General features: G+C 45.9%; 1 protein-coding gene across 2 annotated transcripts in view; it reads right to left on the reverse strand.

The window, feature by feature from the left end:
* The window catches only part of LOC124288959 (hydroxyacid-oxoacid transhydrogenase, mitochondrial-like), an 89,605-nt gene that overhangs the window by 31,209 nt on the left and 36,908 nt on the right, over nucleotides 1–21,488 (reverse strand). Inside the window, exons 1-2 of one of the 2 annotated variants that reach the window (XM_046725549.1) lie at nucleotides 11,238–11,357; nucleotides 6,084–6,133 (exon numbers count right to left, since the gene is read on the reverse strand). In XM_046725549.1, coding sequence (XP_046581505.1) covers nucleotides 6,084–6,133; nucleotides 11,238–11,290 — 103 coding nt within the window. In that variant the 5' untranslated portion in view covers nucleotides 11,291–11,357. Of the gene's footprint in view, nucleotides 1–6,083; nucleotides 6,134–11,237; nucleotides 11,358–21,488 lie in introns of those variants that run through there. The other variant, XM_046725550.1, reaches the window with a different exon arrangement.

The raw sequence follows: 21,488 nt of genomic DNA on the forward strand, positions 1-21,488 counted from the left end.
ACCCAACAAAACACTGAAATACCACAACAATACCCAACCCAACAATACAATGAAATACCAGAACAATACCCAACCCAACCATACAATGAAATACCTCAACAATACCCAGACCAACAATACACCGAAATACCTCAACAATACCCAACCCAACAATACACTGAAATGCCTCAACAATACCCAGACCAACAATACACAGAAATAACTCAACAATACCAAATCCAACAATACACTGAAATACCTCCACGATACCCAACCCAACAATACAATGAAATACCAGAACAATACCCAGACCAACAACACAATGAAATACCAGAACAATACCCAGCCCATCAACACAATGAAATACCTCATGAGGACAGCCCACCATACTGCACTAGAGAGGACAACCCAACATACTCCACTACAGAGGACAACCCACCATACTGCACTACAGAGGACAACCCATCATACTGCACTACAGAGGACAACCCACCATACTGCACTACAGAGCACAACCCACCATACTGCACTACAGAGGACAACCCAACATACTCCACTACAGAGGACAACCCACCATACTGCACTATAGAGGTCAACCCATCATACTGCACTACAGAGGACAACCCACCATACTCCACTACAGAGGACAACCCACCATACTGCACTACAGAGGACAACCCACCATACTGCACTACAGAGGACAACCCACCATACTGCACTACAGAGGACAACCCACCATACTGCACTACAGAGGACAACCCACCATACTGCACTACAGAGGACAACCCACCACACTCCACTACAGAGGACAACCCACCATACTGCACTGCAGAGGACAACCCACAACACAACACTACAGAGGACAACCCACCATACTGCACTACAGAGGGACCCACCCACAATACTGCACTACAGAGGACAACTCCACCATACTGCACTACTACAGAGGACAGCCCACCATACTGCACTGCACAGAGGACAACCCACCATCCTGCACTACAGAGGACCGCCCACCATACTGCACTACAGAGGACAACCCACCATACTGCACTACAGAGGACAACCCACCATACTGCACTACAGAGGACAACCCACCATACTGCACTACAGAGGACAACCCACCATCCTGCACTACACAGGACCGCCCACCATACTGCACTACAGAGGACAACCCACCATACTGCACTACAGAGGACAACCCACCATCCTGCACTACAGGACAGCCCACCATACTGCACTACAGAGGGACAACCCACCATGCTGCACTACAGAGGCCAGCCCACCATACTCCACTACAGAGGACAGCCCACCATACTCCACTACAGAGGACAACCCACCATACTCCACTACAGAGCACAACCCGCCATCCTGCACTACAGAGGACAGCCCACCATACTGCACTACAGAGGACAACCCACCATCCTGCACTACAGAGGACAACCCACCACACTCCACTACAGAGGACAGCCCACCATACTCCACTACAGAGGACAGCCCACCATACTGCACTACAGAGGACAACACACCACTCTCCACTACAGAGGACAGCCAACCATACTCCACTAAAGTAGCGCCACAATCCTGCACAGAGGACAACCCACCATGCTCCACTGCAGAGGACAACCACCACACTCCACTACAGAGGACAGCCCACCATACTCCACTACAGAGGACAACCCATCATACCGCACTACAGAGGACAACCCACCATACTCCACTACAGAGGATAAACCCATACTCCAGTGCAGAGGGACAACCCACCATGCCTACCACTACGGAGGACAGCCCACCATGCTCCACTACAGAGGACAGCCCACCATACTCCACTACAGAGGACAACCCACCATACTGCACTACAGAGGGACAACTCACCATACTCCACTACACAGGACAGCCCACCATACTGCACTACAGAGGACAACCCACCATACTGCACTACAGAGGACAACCCACCATACTGCACTACAGAGGACAACCCACCACACTCCACTACAGATGACAGCCCACCATACTCCACTACAGAGGACAGCCCACCATACTGCACTACAGAGGACAACTCACCATACTCCACTACAGAGGACAGCCCACCATACTGCACTACAGAGGACAACCCACCATACTGCACTACAGAGGACAACCCACCATACTGCACTACAGAGGACAACCCACCATACTGCACTACAGAGGACAACCCACCATCCTGCACTACAGAGGACCGCCCACCATACTGCACTACAGAGGACAACCCACCATACTGCACTACAGAGGACAACCCACCATCCTGCACTACACAGGACAGCCCACCATACTGCACTACAGAGGACAACCCACCATACTCCACTACAGAGGACAGCCCACCATACTCCACTACAGAGGACAACACACCACACTCCACTACAGAGGACAACACACCACACTCCACTACAGAGGACAGTCCATCATACTCCACTACAGAGGACAACCCACCATACTGCACTACAGAGGATAACCCACTATACTGCACTACAGAGGACAACCCACCATACTCCACTACAGAGGACAGCCCACCATACTCCACTACAGAAGACAGCCCACTATACTGCACTACAGAGGACATTCCACCATACTCCACTACAGAGGACAAGCCACCATACTCACTACAGAGGCACAACCCGCCATCCTGCACCACAGAGGACAGCCCACCATACTGCTACAGAGGGACAGCCCACCATCCTGCACCACAGAGGACAACCCACCACACTCCACTACAGAGGACAGCCCACCATACTCTACTACAGAGGACAGCCCACCATACTGCACTACAGAGGACAACACACCACTCTCCACTACAGAGGACAGCCAACCATACTCCACTACAGAGCACAACCCGCAATCCTGAACTACAGAGGACAACCCACCATACTGCACTGCAGAGGACAACCCACCACACTCCACTACAGGGGACAACCCACCATACTCCACTACAGAGGACAAGCCCACCACACTCCTGGACCATCGGCCACAGAGGATAAACCACCATACTCCAGTGCAGAGGACAACCCACCATGCTGCACTACACAGAGGACAACCCACCATACTGCACTACCTAGGGACAACCCACACCATACTGCACTGCAGAGGACAACCCACCACACTCCACTACAGAGGACAGCCCACCAAACTCCACTACAGAGGGACAACCCACCATACTCCACTACAGAGGACAACCCACCACACTCCACTACAGAGGATAAACCACCATACTCCAGTGCAGAGGACAACCCACCATACTCCACTACAGAGGACAGCCACCATACTCCACTACAGAGGACAGCCCACCATACTCCACTACAGAGGACAGCCCACCATACTGCACTACAGAGGACAACTCACCATACTCCACCACTACAGAGGACAGCCCACCATACTGCACTACAGAGGACAACCCACCATACTGCACTACAGAGGGACAACCCACCATACTGCACTACAGAGGACAACCCACCACACTCCACTACAGATGACAGCCCACCATACTCCACTACAGAGGACAGCCCACCATACTGCACTACAGAGGACAACTCACCATACTCCACTACAGAGGACAGCCCACCATACTGCACTACAGAGGACAACCCACCATACTGCACTACAGAGGACAACCCACCATACTGCACTACAGAGGACAACCCACCATACTGCACTACAGAGGACAACCCACCATACTGCACTACAGAGGACAACCCAATATACTGCACTACAGAGGACAGCCCACCATACTCCACTACAGAGGACAGCCCACCATACTCCACTACAGAGGACAACCCACCATACTCCACTACAGAGCACAACCCGCCATCCTGCACTCATACAGAGGACAGCCCACCATACTGCACTACAGAGGACAACCCACCATCCTGCACTACAGAGGACAACCCACACACTCCACTACAGAGGACAGCCCACCATACTCCACTACAGAGGACAGCCCACCATACTGCACTACAGAGGACAACACACCACTCTCCACTACAGAGGACAGCCAACCATACTCCACTACAGAGCACAACCCGCAATCCTGCACTACAGAGGACAACCCACCCACCCCTGCAGAGAGGACAACCCACCACACTCCACTACAGAGGACAGCCCACCATACTCCACTACAGAGGACAACCCATCATACCGCACTACAGAGGACAACACACCACACTCCACTACAGAGGATAAACCACCATACTCCAGTGCAGAGGACAACCCACCATACTCCACTACAGAGGACAGCCCACCATACTCCACTACAGAGGACAGCCCACCATACTCCACTACAGAGGACAACCCACCATACTGCACTACAGAGGACAACTCACCATACTCCACTACACAGGACAGCCCACCATACTGCACTACAGAGGACAACCCACCATACTGCACTACAGAGGACAACCCACCATACTGCACTACAGAGGGCAACCCACCACACTCCACTACAGATGACAGCCCACCATACTCCACTACAGAGGACAGCCCACCATACTGCACTACAGAGGACAACTCACCATACTCCACTACAGAGGACAGCCCACCATACTGCCACTACAGAGGACAGCCCACCATACTGCACTACAGAGGACAACCCACCATACTGCACTACAGAGGGACAACCCACCATACTGCACTACAGAGGGACAACCCACCATCCTGCACTACACAGGGACCGCCCACCATCCTGCACTACAGAGGACAACCCACCATACTGCACTACTGAGGACAACCCACCATCCTGCACTACACAGGACAGCCCACCATACTGCACTACAGGGGACAACCCACCATACTCCACTACAGAGGACAGCCCACCATACTCCACTACAGAGGACAACACACCACACTCCACTACAGAGGACAACACACCACACTCCACTACAGAGGACAGTCCATCATACTCCACTACAGAGGACAACCCACCATACTGCACTACAGAGGATAACCCACTATACTGCACTACAGAGGACAACCCACCATACTCCACTACAGAGGACAGCCCACCATACTCCACTACAGAAGACAGCCCACTATACTGCACTACAGAGGACATTCCACCATACTCCACTACAGAGGACAACCCACCATACTCCACTACAGAGCACAACCCGCCATCCTGCACTACAGAGGACAGCCCACCATACTGCACTACAGAGGACAGCCCACCATCCTGCACTACAGAGGACAACCCACCACACTCCACTACAGAGGACAGCCCACCATACTCCACTACAGAGGACAGCCCACCATACTGCACTACAGAGGACAACACACCACTCTCCACTACAGAGGACAGCCAACCATACTCCACTACAGAGCACAACCCGCAATCCTGCACTACAGAGGACAACCCACCATACTGCACTGCAGAGGACAACCCACCACACTCCACTACAGAGGACAGCCCACCATACTCCACTACAGAGGACAACCCACCATACTCCACTACAGAGGACAACCCACCACACTCCACTACAGAGGATAAACCACCATACTCCAGTGCAGAGGACAACCCACCATACTCCACTACAGAGGACAGCCCACCATACTCCACTACAGAGGACAGCCCACCATACTCCACTACAGAGGACAGCCCACCATACTGCACTACAGAGGACAACTCACCATACTCCACTACAGAGGACAGCCCACCATACTGCACTACAGAGGACAACCCACCATACTGCACTACAGAGGACAACCCACCATACTGCACTACAGAGGACAACCCACCACACTCCACTACAGATGACAGCCCACCATACTCCACTACAGAGGACAGCCCACCATACTGCACTACAGAGGACAACTCACCATACTCCACTACAGAGGACAGCCCACCATACTGCACTACAGAGGACAGCCCACCATACTGCACTACAGAGGACAACCCACCATACTGCACTACAGAGGACAACCCACCATACTGCACTACAGAGGACAACCCACCATACTGCACTACAGAGGACAACCCACCATACTGCACTACAGAGGACAGCCCATCATACTGCACTACAGAGCACAACCCACCATCCTGCACTACAGAGGACAACCCATCATATAAACATGGGACAACCCACCGTGTTGCTGGACATGGCTGTTCCTGGCTGCCTGCTGGAGGCCCTTCAACCTGTGGAGAAAAACATATTTTGTATGTTTGTTTTGTTTGTTGTTTAACGCGTCACGCCAGCTATATCCCTGTTATGTGGCGGCGGTCTGAACCGGACAGTCCAGTGATCAACCGCATGAGCATCGATCGAAGCAGTTGGGATACGATGACATGTGTCAACCAAGTTAGTCTGGCCACCTCAGTCGCCCCTTACAACAAGCATGGGTTGCTGAAGACCAATTCCAGCCCTTGACTTTCATGGGTACCAAAACATAACAAGAATTAGGCACAGTGTTGGTGTTTATGGTATGACTTACTTTCTTAGTGGCCTTTAGTTGATCACACATTTCCCTAAATAGATTTTGCTAAGCTGGGTAATTGAATTTTATTTGATATGTTCACTGCAATGAAACTACTTCACGGCTCAACAAAGTGCTGTGTCCTGTATTCTGTCAGACAACACAATAAATAGCGATGCAAACATATGCACTTCACCAGACGCGTTTGGTCAGCAAGCACGGGCCTCGGATGACCAACCTCCAGCGAAGAATACTTGCACTGATCAGCTGATCTCTGAGTCATCTGAGCGAGTGAGACTTTGAGTGCCTCTCCCGCACTGGGTTATAGCGTGTCCTGACTCTGTGTCTCGGGCGAGTTTACGCCTGTCGAGAACACTTCAATCACAAGTTGGGAGCATTCAAAACTGACATTTTATGTACACGTGACTTAATTTCACCTTTTTTTATGCAATGGTCACCTGTGTTTATGCTTACTGTCTCTGTGATTGGTTTATTTCTGTTCTCAATGACGCTTTCTCTTGACGCGCCATATTTGTTTGTGGCTTGTATGTACTCGTGCTCCAGCATCAAATTGTGTAGTTGCTGACAAGACCAAAAGGATTGCTAGAGTTATAATTGTAAAGTGGTGATTGTGTCCATCAAACAAAAAGATAAATAGCAATTGATACAATATTTTGTCTCGATTTATATTTCAATGTTTTAGATGTCTTCGCGCCGTGTTCCTGAACAAAGAAATGAACAGTCCTTAGTTTACAACTGGGAGAATTTGGACTTCGTTAGTCCAACTTTCTGGGATTCATATTGTTAAAATTTAATTAGACAAAAATTAGAAGTATATAAATAAATAGAATATTTCACCTGTCTATCGAAACATGATGTAATGTCGTGCCGTGATGTGAAAAACTTCTCTGAACACGTGAAATATCCTCAATACATTGATATTTGAACTGACTCTCTTATGGTACTGTTTCACAAAACATTTCTACAAAGTATTTTAAATTTTAACCTTCTTTGTTGGTTTGGTAACCTGTCTGTTCAAAACAAAACTAAACTGTTAACACAGCACGCAAAATCATTGGCACAGATTCAGTAACATCTATCGGCAGTAAATTGTCAACAAAAGTGAGGAAAATTGTCATGACAGCGCATATATTATATTTTACAATTTTGAATGTCTCCAATCAGGTCGTCGTCTGCGCATGCCGATAGCTACAACAAACAGGTTACGTCATTCCTTTGTACTAGCCGGTATTCAGTACAACAGTCAATGTTCATATTCATTCATTTATCACCTTACCTACATGTAACCCATTTGCACCAATGCTGTTTTTATCTCGTCATTGCATTAAGTCATATCTTACTCTTTCACTCATTTATTGCTCTTACCTATTTATTGGTTTATTATCCTAGTGCTGTTGAAATGTGATATGTTGTGATTCCATGGTTTGTTGTGCTGTACGTGTTTTATATAATTTCCCCTCGGGATAATACAGTATTATGGTATCTTATCTTGACTTTGAAAGGGGTTTCACCAAGGACCTGCTACATGGGTTCCCCTAGATAGGTCGTTACATCAAAGTTATAGTTTCCTGTGAACAAGTACTGTGATGGGCAAAACTAGACTTTTTTGTGAGCTTTGCCTAATCCAGTAAGTGGTTCTGGTACAGCAAGGGTACATCTCATGCAACTGGTACAGCAAGGGTACATCTCATGCAACTGGTACAGCAAGGGTACATCTCATGCAGCTGGTACAGCAAGGGTACATCTCATGCAACTGGTACAGCAAGGGTACATCTCATGCAACTGGTACAGCAAGGGTACATCTCATGCAACTGGTCATTCCTTACAAATAGTGTAAAGCTTCACTAAGCATCATATTACATCTCAGAAAATTCCTAAAAGATCACAGTTGTTGAGTTTTAGATTTTTAAACACTCACAAACAGTATGTTGATGTGAACAGGGATCGAATTGAACCAGTATTGTTCATAGGTGATCAAACCGAAACATGAGTCTCATTAACCTATTCAGACAATGACATAATTTTCAGCCGATCCGAAGTTTCTCGTGTGAAAGTGAAAAGAGACACCACAAACAACTATGGTTACACTGAATTCCCATTTCTTGTTTCATAAGAAAATGGTATTTGTAAGTTAATTTTAATTTTAAACTTTAATAACATCGTAATTCTATATTTTATGGCGAAGTGTAGGCAGCATGACCTTAACTAAGACGTCACAGACTGCCCCTGTTTGATGAGGTCGTAAAATGTTTCGCAATGCATCTGGCTCACTGGTTACACCTGTTATGTGTTTTTTGCGCTTATTTAGTGTAGTTTTGTAAGGCACAATGTGATTGATATAATATCAAGTCCGTACCAGACCGTCAAACGTTTCTAGCGGCCGAGCCTCGTTTTGAGATTTCCACGATTTCCGTTTGTCAGAGCTCGCTGTACGACAGCGCACGCTGCACGAAGTGTTAGCAAGGATTATAAGGAGTGTAGTGTTGCAATATACAAGTGCTTAGATGTATCAAATAATATTGATTAATATTTATGTATCCAGTTGAATGAATTGGTCTCAAACTTCTAGACTGGCTATTGTACTAAGGTGCGCAATAGGTCGGAACCCAGTGGGCAGGAAACGAGACTGCTGTGTAATCAATGTTTTAACTTGAAACATTTCAGGAAAACTGGTTTATATCGTACATTTCACTTGTAGATTATTTTAGCAAAGACATGTGACTGTTACGTGTTAAAGTTTTCTTGAGAGTTGAATGGACTTGACATTGTAACTGCACATTTTCAAAATATTGAAAGTTGATAATGAAATAATGTATTGAACAACTAACAATGAAATAATGTTGCTGGATTCTGTACTATACGTCATAACATTTTCATGTTAAGTTATAAACATTATTGACAACTAACAGTATGTTAAGCAGTTTCTAAATAGCAGGCGTACCATGCAGTTTATCCATATTTTATCCATTCATATACCACACAGCAAAACCGAAAGTGGGTGGTGCATATTAAGCCTCGTCCTTGATTCTAATCGGTGTCGTGTGAAAACAAAGGTACACAATCTGAACCCAACAGTTCACAAACTGGATTGTCTGGTCCAGACTCCATTATTTACAGACCGCCGCCATATAGCTGGATTACTGTTGAGTGCTGCGTAAAACTAAACTAACTCACTCACTCACTCTCAGCTCCCATGTGCACACCTGCTGTTTTGGGACTATTTAAAAAAGTGAATATTTTGCTAGCAATGTTCCAATTGGGTACGATATCTATGGTGTTATTGCAACACGTACACAATGTTGTGAACTGTGAGTCACAATCAAAACACTTGTCTAAATATTACGCTGTTATTAGGAAAACATTTTACCAAAGCATCAGATGTGTACTTTCTTTTGTACGTCAGTTTATTTTATTAAGATTTTAATGACGCAGTTATGCTACGCGTTCGGTTTTAAATCAAATTTTGAGCTAAAAGACTTCGTTATATACCTCTATTTTTCGAAGACAGTATGTTCATCTCCTAAATATTCGTACAAATTTAAAAAAAAACAAGCCATTTTTCTCTTTGAGGTTTTACATTGTCGAACTGAATTTGACCACCAAAGCAAAACATAAGGTTTCAAATGTAAAATCTAGCAGTGTTGTCCACAAAACACTCTCGCGGTCGTTTTCTATCCAGTTTTCCATGGAAATCTGGAAAATATGAATGAAATATCGTGTTTTCCTGAAGTCCTTGAAATGGCTATGACATATTTTGTACTTCCAGGTCAAACTAAATGTTCAAATTATCCCTGCTGTTAGCTGTTAGACTCCGGCGACATGTTTGGACAACTTCAAACGTTCATCTTCTCAAGAAAAGTGAGATAGATGGCTATGGTGAGTGAGTGAGTAAGTTTAGTTTTACTCCGCATTCAGCAATATTCCAGCTATATGGCGGCGGTATGTAAATAATTGAGTCTGGACCAGACAATCCAGTGTTCAGCAGGAAGAGCATCGATCTGTGCAATTGGGAACCGATGACATGTGTCAACCAAGTCAGCGAGCCTGACCACCTGATCCCGTTAGTCGCCTCTTACTACAAACAGGGGTTACTGAAGGTCAATATTCTAACCCGGACTTTCACGGGTAAGCTGGCTATAGAAGTCCAGTTGACATCATTGTCGAACTAGGCTCGCATACTGCAGTCATTTTTGGCTGGACTGCTGACTCAATGCATAGTCCAATCCAATGGTCATTCAACGAAATGAACATTTGGGTCATAAACAAGATGGCACCTGTCATCTAGCTATATTTTGGTTATTTTAGGACATCAACTTTGGGTCAACAGATTTATTTTCAAAATATTTATAATTTTGTAATGAAGGCCTTTAAATACTGAATAAACTGTTTGTCTGTCTAATATATAATTTGATACGATTTATATAATTATACACTGCAACTGTATTTTTAATGAATTCTGATGTAGAAGTTTCTGCGCAGTATGGAGAACATGCTACTGTTCTCTGTTTTAAAAAGATACATTGTGCTATGACTTACTACATGTTAATCACATTTTGCAAATGTTATTGTTACAAAGTTGAAAACAAAATTTTTATCATTATCAAAGTTTGTACACGTTTTAATGCAGAGGAACAGGATTTAAGACTTTCTAAGATATAAAGAATGACCCACATATCTCCAGGTCAGCTGGACGACTATACTAAACTCGAAGACAACCAAGCACCTTACGTTCAGTCAGCTGAATGTAATCAAATAGACCGTTAGTTCAATATTAGGAACATGCATTCTTTGCAGTTTTTTCCTACCATGATTGTGAATACGTTCCCAATCGGCGCAAGGCTTGAGTTGAACACCCCATTGTGCTGTCCTCTTCTCAACTGGCAGATGAAGCAGTTACCTCCCTTCGATCCGTAGATCGCACTACATTATTCGTGTTCATATGGTTCGATGGACTTTCCCATTCCGAGGTAGACTGGTTTGTCTGCCCTAGAATTAGGGCTTCAACGAGTCCATTTTCTTGGACTCGAGTACTCGAGGGATGAGACTCGACTCGGACCGGAGTACTCGAAATTCATACCTTTCAAGCAAACAATAGCGTAACTTGCATGACATGTGTTCCGATCACACAAGTGAACACTTACTTCATTCCGACTTCATATCGTTATGTGACTAACATTTCCCATTGGTCAGAATCAGTATTTGGATGTTTACTTGACACTTGTTGTTTTCATCGTACTTCTTGTACTGCCTGCAAAACGCAGTGAGATGCAGCACCAGCGGCATTTGGTTATTTTTCTCTTTTCTCTATCCAGATCAAGATACGCCCATACATTTGATTTTTTTATCTTTCTCCATGTCTATCAATTGTCAAGATAGTTACCTTATCATTTTAAGAAGTGAAATTTCAAACGATGTATAATATTTACTCTCATCTGCAGATTTGTAACAACTAATACCATACAGCCACACCGTGTGAGGAGTAAACTATTTAATACAGGTGTTAATAAAAACATTATCAGATGGGTTAAAGAATTCAGGGTACATAGAACTCAGTATGTCAGTGTAAATGGCTATCAATCTTCTTTTCTCTCAACCTCTACTGCAGAACCAAATGGCTGTGTTCCTTCATCCGTACTCTTCGTTTTGTATACCAATGACTGTTACTTGTCAATATATGACGTGTTTACTGTGAAATTCGCAGATGACGCCACTGTACTGGCCTAATTTCGATTCTGAACATTATCATCGTCAAGGCATTGACAAAACCGTAATGACAGTTTTTATCAAACCTTTATTCAATGTTCTATGTTGGTATGGGGGTCTGTCTCATTGCAACAAAAACAAGCTTTTCAAAATTGTTAATACTGCATGCAAAATTTCTGGGGTGTCTTTCAAGTATATTCCTTTATCTCTGAGCGCCAGATTGTCACAAAGGCAACTAAAATTAGATTTGATAGTTGACATATTTAATCTCACCATTTTGAACTACTTCCTTCTGGACGCTGCTGTCGATTACCTTCCTCAAAACAGAGTTCGACAGTCTTTCATACCATCAAGTATTCGTGAATACAACACATATTTTTTAATCACCATCACGTGATTACAACTAGAATTATGCAGCCTCTTTACCTATGTGGTTAATTGAATTATATCATGTCAGTTTTATTGTGTAAATAGCATTCGTTTTGAGCATGTAATTATTGTGTATATTTTTGTGAACTGTGTACATATTCATATTGAGACAGTTGGATGTATAATAATTTCCTCTGGGATAATAAAGTTATATCTTATCTTAATATTAGACGTTAACGGCCGCTCATGCTTAGCACATGGCAGGCAGTCTGTCAACGTCAATAATTCGAGTTATCTCCCCTTTTCGAGTCCTCGAGTCCTTGAAAATGGACTCGAGTCAAGCTAAACCCGACTCGTCCTCGAGTACTCGAGTACCCGTGGAAGCCCTACCTAGAATGCTTGCGCTCCTCGCCTCACAACATGGAGGCCGAGGCAGGGTACTAGTCTTATGTTCTCGGGGCAAGACTTAAAACTCCAAAGGGTCGAGTTCGATACGTGTTATTTCAGCAGAAACAATATTTCAGAGAACAAGTGGGGTGATGGGTGTCTGCACACGACGCAGACCTTTAGGTTTCAACTATGCACATGAGACAAACTTTTTTCCTTTGATGTTCTCCGACCTGGTCTTGCAACTGATTGGTGTTTGTTTAGTGGCTTAAAGATGAGATTTTTTATTTAATCATTAACTTAGTGAATACTGATCAATCAGATATCACCTAAATGAGTAGGTATTCACCTACATTGAACCGTGTTCAAATGGCAAAAGAGGTTCTTACAAATATGAAGACGATTGCCAAGTCATCCCTCGAGCCAATGCCTGTTCGATGAAGAGATCACCAAGATGAGAGGAGATCCAGCAGAGTCTGCAGCAAACGGCATGGGGGTAGCCTAGTGGTTAAGATGTTCGCTCGTCGGGTTCGATTCCCCACATGAGCACAATGTTTGAAGCCCATTTCTGGTGTCCCCCCGCCGTGATATTGCTGAAATATTGCCAAAAGCTGCGTAAAACTGAACTCACTCACTCACTCAGCGAACAAGCGGCATATCTTGGAATTTAGAATATCAAAATGTACGTATTCTGTTTGATTTCAGGATATGTATTTTTGCTTTCATCAACCTACATAACCACCTCCTCCAAAACTATGGACTGTTCCCCAATAAAAATGGGAGGGATAGCCGTTTGTTTCTGAAACAATAACAACAAAAAATGGCGACGTCAACATATTGACACTGACAGGCCGTGCTAGATATCGCCATGGCCGACAGGCCTGCTGAAAAACTTTTACATATTGCAAGCATTGCAAGTCCACGGAGAATGAATCCTTTTGACATCGAAATTGAAAGGGTCAAGGGAAGCCACCCGACACGGCCTTAGCTTGAAACGTGCTGGAAGCGATCCCTCACCTGCCAAGTGAGTGAGTGACTGAATGAGTTTAGTTTTACTCCGCATGGAAATCTGGAAAATATGAATGAAATATCGTGTTTTCCTGAAGTCCTTGAAATGGCTATGACATATTTTGTACTTCCAGGTCAAACTAAATGTTCAAATTATCCCTGCTGTTAGCTGTTAGATATGCTCCGGCGACATGTTTGGACAACTTCAAACGTTCATCTTCTCAAGAAAAGTGAAATAGATGGCTATGGTGAGTGAGTGTTCAGCAGGAAGAGCATCGATCTGCACAATTGAGAACCGATGACATGTGCCAACCAGGCCAGCGAGCCTGACCACCTGATCCCGTTAGACGCCTCTTACTACAAACAGGGGTTACTGAAGGTCAATATTCTAACCCGGACTTTCACGGGTAAGCTGGCTATAGAAGTCCAGTTGACATCATTGTCGAACTAGGCTCGCATACTGCAGTCATTTTTGGCTGGACAAGCATGGGTTACTGAAGGTTCATTCCAAGCCGGACCTTCACGGGTCCTCGGTTGCCAAAAGAACTGTTATCGGCCATTCGCAATATGATCGCTCTGATTGTGTCACCACGACAAAAACACAACACACACACACACACACACAACACACACACACACACACACACACACACACACACACACACACACACACACACACACACACACACACACACACACACACACACACACACACACAAACACACACACACACACACACACACACACACACACACACACACACACACACACACACACACACACACACACACACACACACACACACACACACACACACACACACATTTTAGCTAATTTTAGTGTTAAGTTCAGGTAATTGGGTAGAACATTTTCATATATATATTGGAATCTCCCTCTAGTGACCTGCTCCTGCTCTCAACAGAGTAAAGTTATCCAAGATTCAAAAAACACTCCCTTCAGGATACCATCAATCCCATGTAGGATAAAAATTGCATCCCTTAAAAACAGTAAACTATAAATGCAGAACATAATTATTTGAAAGTAGTATCACTTCAACAGGATACCAAATGCCACAGTAATTATCAAGTGGGATATTACCATTGTGTTGTGTATGTGGTCTGAGTGGTATTTCCTCATGAAATACAATGTTTCACGCGTAATTGTAATTTCCATGAGGAAATGAAGCCACATCAAGCCACCCACAAGCCACATTTACTCGCCCTCCTGCAGGTCTCAATCACACGCCGGGCTCCAACTGATGCCGGGACTCTGTCAACAAAATAGATCCTGTTCCTCTGTTAAACGCTGGATTGCTTACACTGCTATATGTGATTTAATGACGACTGTTTTGCCCATTGTACGACTCTAGAATTCGGGACATGATGGGACTTTTGCTTGTAAATAGATCTGTCCAAGCCCATGACCACTACCGAGGAGGAGTCCATGTTTACTGGTTACACAAACTAAACACTAACATAAACTGCCGGGCAAAAGAAAGTTACCACCGACTTCACTTGACCAAAGAACAGAAACAAAGACATAGCCTCCGTGTGATTTATGGTAATTATTTTACAAACAGTAGTCATGTTTTCAATAATTTGACTGCAAATTCAGTGTAATGCTGGTCTTGCATTTGCCGCAATTCGCTAAGAAAGAGTCAAGGGATCAAAATAAAAAATGCACAAACAAGTGTTCGTTCCAAAAGAGCATAAAGAGTCACATTGTGAGACGGGGAGTCAGGGGACATGTCATCAATAGAGAGTGTGACCACCCTGGGCATCCATACACAGCAACACACGTCTCCACATCGGTCGGCAGATGATAACCAGTCTTGTTCTCTGGCCACAAATGCTGCCCCATACCATGACGCCCCCTCCATCGAACGGATGAACTTCTTGAACGCAGTTAGGTGCCAGTTGCTCTCCTCTAGGCAAAAAAATACCTCTGACTCTGCCATAGTTTTTGAACAGACTGAACATACTTTCATCTGTAAAGAACATTCCCTCCCTGTCACGTCGCTGCCACCAACGCGCAGTTCGTGCCCATTGCAGTCTGCGTAGATGGTGTGGATGGGTCAAGGCCATTCCACGAAAGGGGCAGTAGGCTTGTATATCAGCCATACCAAGTCGTGGACTGTTGGTCTGCTGGTGGCGTGTCCTAGTGCTGTCGCCGCTGTTGACGTTGCCGTCAGGAATCTGTTCTGGAGGTGGATCTGCCGTATGTAACCGTCTTCCTGATCCTGGGTCTGGCCTGTTTGCAGTTGAAGGTTCCTGCCAGCTGACACCCGTGAAGGTCCGGGTTAAAATGTACCTTCAGTTACCCATGCTTGTCGTAAGAAGCGACTAACGGGATCGGGTGGTCAGGCTCCCTGGCTTGGTTGACACATGTCATCGGTTCCCAAATGCGCAGATCGATGCTCATGCTGTTGATCACTGGATTGTCTGGTCCAGACTCGATTATTTACAGACCGCCGTCATATAGCTGGATTATTGCTGAGTGCGGCGTACAACTAAACTCATTCACTTAATCACTCCTGCCAGCTGACGTGAAGCCCCCATATTGGCCATACCGATCGCCCTTCTTGTTGCACTTGCGAGAAGTCTTGACATATTCGTGGTTGTTTTTTGGTTACTGCATTCTTGCTCTGTCCAACATCGGTATTATGCCACAATCGTGCAAGTGCATTTTGATCTGTGCTGCACAATTACGTTTTTCACGTTTTGAAATATGCATGATTCGTACGAAGTTTTTGGACAGTTACGTTTTGGTGAATGTTTTCTGCTTGGGCTCAAACCTGTACTGCCTAGTGTTGTTGTTTTTATACAAATATTATTTCAAATGTGATATCTTTCTTTTGCCCGGTAGTTTACTCCTGCATATAGGGCCAAACTCTGATCCATTATCGAGAATGAACATGGGAGGTATAGTAAAACTGTTGTCTTCCCAATCCACTAAATCAGTGTAGTCAGCCTTGCATGGTAACCACTGGAGATCTACATATTTGCCTTGTTAGGGTGTGAGTTGTTTAGTGTTCGGCTTTTCTTCACATACTTTTCAGGTATGTTATTAAATGAGATTATGCAAATTTATTGTTTTCATTTAGCGGAAACTAAGTTTTGTTCAGTATAAATATATGGTGTTTTGAAGGTGACATGTACAGACACAGACGAACAGTTCGATGCACAGTGCATCTACTGGCTATATATGAATGGTGTACCATATTATCCACATCCCGCTTGACCATCAACCCGTCCACCACTGACAGTGCATGCAGTAACATAACAGTATCCATAGACATAAATCTACAACCTCCTCCTGCAAGGTTGTGTGCATGTGGAGGAAGGTGGAGGATTATAGTGGAAGGAGGAGGATTATAGTGGAAGGTGGAGGATTATAGTGGAAGGTGGAGGATTATAGTGAAAGGTGGAGGACTACAGTGGAAGGAGGAGGATTATAGTGGAAGTAGGAGGATTATAGCGGAAGGAGGAGGATTATACTTGGATTATAGTGGAAGGTGGAGGATTATAGTGGAAGTTGGATTATAGTAGGAGGATTATAGTGGAAGGTGGAGGATTATAGTGGAAGGAGGATTATAGTTGAAGGAGGAGGATTATAGTGGAAGGTGGATGATTATAGTGGAAGGTGGAGTACTAAAGTGGAAGGTGGAGGATTATTGTGGAATGTGGAGGATTATAGTGGAAGGTGGAGGATTATTGTGGAAGAAGGAGGATTATAGTGGAAGGAGGAGGATTATAGTGGAAGGAGGAGGATTATACAGGAATGTGGAGGATTATAGTGGAAGGAGGAGGATTATAGTGGAAGGAGGAGGATTAAAGTGGAAGGTGGAGGAGGAGGATTATAGTGGAAGATGGAGGACTATAGTGGAATGAGGAGGATTATAGTGGAAGGAGGAGGATTATAGTGGAAGGAGGAGGATTATAGTGAAAGGTGGAGGACTATAGTGGAATGAGGAGGATTATAGTGGAAGGAGGAGGATTATAGTGGAAGGTGGAGGACTAAAGTGGAAGGTGGAGGATTATAGTGGAGGTGGAAGGTGGAGGATTATACTGGAATGTGGAGGATTATAGTGGAAGGTGGAGGATTATTGTGGAAGAAGGAGGATTATAGTGGAAGGAGGAGGATTATAGTGGAGGATTATAGTGGAAAGTGGAGGATTATAGTGGAAGGTGGAGGTTTATTGTGGAAGGAGGATGATTATAGTGGAAGGAGGAGGTTAATAGTGGAAGGTGGAGGATTATTGTGGAAGGAGGATGATTATAGTGGAAGGAGGATTAAAGTGGAGGATTATAGTGGAAGGTGGAGGATCATTGTGGAAGGTGGAGGACTATAGTGGAAGGAGGAGGATTATAGTGGAAGGTGGAGGATAATAGTGGAAGGTGGAGGATTGTGGAAGGTGGAGGATTATAGTGGAAGGTGGAGGAGGAGGATTATAATGGAAGGTGGAGGACTATAGTGCAGGAAGTGGGATTAAGTGGAAATTGGGATTATGGAAGGTCGGATCCTGGTCGGTCGGATATCGGCGTCGGTTCGTCGTCGGAAGGTCTGGAATGGATCTGGTCGAAGGATCGTCGGATCGTGGAAGTCGGGATGGAAGGATCGTCGGTCGTCGTCGTGGATCGTCGTCGGATCGTCGGCGTCGTCGGCGGATCGTCGATAAAGGATAAATTAAAGGATAAGGATCGTCGGTCGTCGTCATGTCGTCGTCGTCGGTTTCGTCGTCGTCTGGATCGTCGTCGTCGTCGGCGTCGTCGTCGGCGTCGTCGTCGTCGAAAAATAAATGTCGGCGTCGATAAAATCGTCGTCATCGTCGATCGTCGATCATCGTCGGCGTCGATCGTCGATAAAGTCAGGTCGTCGTCGTCGTCGATCGTCATCGATCGATCGTCGTCGTCGATGTCGGCATCGTCGACGTCGTCGTCGATCGTCGTCGTCGTCGTCGGAATCGATCGTATCGATCGATCGTCGTCGATCATCGATCGTCGATCGGATCGTCGGTCGTCGGATCGTCGATCGTCATCGATCGATCGTCGATCTCGATCGTCGATCGTCGATCGATCGTCGGCATCAATCGATCGATCGATCGTCGATCATCGTCGATCGTCGATCGATCGTCGATCATCGTCGTCGGATCGTCGTCGTCGGATCGTCGATCGATCGTCGATCGATCATCGATCGAAATCGTCGTCGATCGTCGATCGTCGGCGATCGATCATCGATCGATCGATCGTCGGATCGATCGATCGTGGATCGTCGATCGATCGTCGTCGTCGATATCGATCGTCGATCGTCGATCGATCGTCGTCGGATCGATCAATCGATCAATCGTCGTCGATCGAAATCGATCGTCGGTTTCGTCGATCAGCGTCGGATCGTCGATCATCGATCGACGATCGTCGATGTCGATCGTCGTCGGATCGATCGATCGATCGACGTCGTCGTCGTCGATCATCGATCGTCGTCGTCGTCTCATCGATCATCGAATCAATCGATCATCGATCGAATCGTCATCGATCATCATCGATCGTCGGCGATCGATCGGCGTCCTGATCGTCGATCGATCATCGGCGATCGTCGGCGTCATCGACGTCGTCGTCATCGTCGGCGTCGATCGTCGGCGTCGTCGGCGATCATCAACGTCGATCGTCGGCGTCGTCGTCGGTCGATCATCATCGTCGTCGGCGGATCGTCGGCGTCGTCGACGTCGATCGTCGGTCGTCGTCGGCGTCGGATCGATCTCGGATCATCGTCGGCGTCGATCGTCGGTCGTCGGATCGTCGTCGGATCGTCGATGGATCAGTCGTCGTCGGTCGATGTCATCGTCCGTCGGATCGTCGGTCGGATCAATGTCGTCGGTTTCGTCGGCGTCGTCGGCGTCGATCGTCGTCGATCTCGTCGGATCGTCGGCGTCGAAGATCATCGGCGTCGTCGTCGTAGAAGATCTCGATCGTCGTCGTCGTCTGGAAGGATCAATTAATGGAAGGTCGTCGTCGATCGTCGTCGGATCGTCGTCGATATCGGCGTCGAAGATCGTCGGTCGATCATCGGTCGTCGATCGTCGGTCGTCGTCGGATCATCGGCGTCGGATCGTCGAAGGTCGTCATCGTCGGATCGGCGTCGGATCGTCGAATCGTCGGCGTCGAATCGTCGGCGTCGATCGGTCGTCGATCATCGAATCGATCTCGAATCGAAATCATCATCGGCGTCGATCGGCGGATCGATCGTCGTCGGCGGATCGTCGGCGTCGATCATCGGCGTCGAATCATCGGCGTCGATATCGGATTGGTTGGTTGGATTATGGTTGAAGGTTCATCGGCATCGAAAAATCATCGGCATCATCCCATCAGCGTCGAAAAGATGTATGAAATAATAAGAAAGATGCAAATAAACAGAAAAATGTATAAAGACAAATGAAGATTAAACTGATGAAAGATACAAATTAAATTAAATACAAAGTAGAGAATTAGAAGATGCTCTAGAAGATATAGAATATGAAGGGTACAGAATGGAAGGGTGCAAAGTGGAAGATGCAAGTAGAAGTGGAGATTATGAAGTGGAAAGGTGGAGATTAAAGGTGGAAATTGAGTGCAAAGTGAAGGTGGAGGATTATGTGGAGGGTGCAGTGGAAAGGTGGAGGATTATGAAGTGGAAAGGTGGAAGGTGGAAGGTAGGTGGAAGATGGAAGTTGAGATTGCGTGGATGGTGGAAAGGTGGAGGACGCAGGTGGAAGGATTAAGGTGGAAGTGGGATTATGGAAGTGGAAGTGGAATTATGGTTAAAGAAATTAGAAGTGGGGAATTGTGGTAGTGGAGACAAAGTGGAAGATGGAGATTGCGGTGGAGATTAAAATTAGGGGATGGATAAATGGAAGGATGAGATGTGGGGATTGGAAGATGGAAGGTGATGGGTGGTGGGGTGGAGGATTGGTGGAAGGTGGAGGTGGAAGGTGGAGGTTGTGGAAGGGTGGGATTCGTGGTGGAAGGAGGTGAGGATTATGAGGTGGAAGGTGGAGGATAACGGTGGAAGGTGGAGGATTATGCTGGAAGGTGGAGGTAAGGTGGGATTGTGTGGAGGAGGATTATGGTGGAGGAGGAGGATTATGGTGGAGGACTATGGTGGAAGGTGGAGGATTGCTGAGGTGGAAGGTGGAGGATTATGGTGGAAGGAGGAATATTATGGTGAAGGTGGATGGCTTTGGTGGAAGATGGAGGGTTATGCAGAATGTGGAGGATTATGGTGGAAGGAGGATTAGGGGTGGAGGATTATGGTGGAAGGAGGAGGATCAATGAGTGGAGGATGGGGAGGACAAATGGAAGGGAGGAGGGATTATGGTGAAAATGGAAGATCGTCGTGAAGAGTCGAGGTTGGTGGAAGATGGACGTCGGCGCGGATAAATGCGTGAGGTTATAATGGAAAGTGAAAGAACCATGGTGAATAAAGAAGAATGCGTGGAATGAAGAACTAATTATGGTGGAAAGGAGGTAAAAGGAGGATTAAAGATAAAGATGTCGGTAGAAGGTCGTGGAAGATGAAGACCATAGTAGAAGTCAGATTATGAGTGGAAATTAAAT

Source organism: Haliotis rubra, unplaced genomic scaffold (genome assembly GCF_003918875.1).
Source record: "Haliotis rubra isolate DU_JTF1 unplaced genomic scaffold, ASM391887v1 Scf43, whole genome shotgun sequence".
Taxonomy (NCBI): domain Eukaryota; kingdom Metazoa; phylum Mollusca; class Gastropoda; order Lepetellida; family Haliotidae; genus Haliotis; species Haliotis rubra.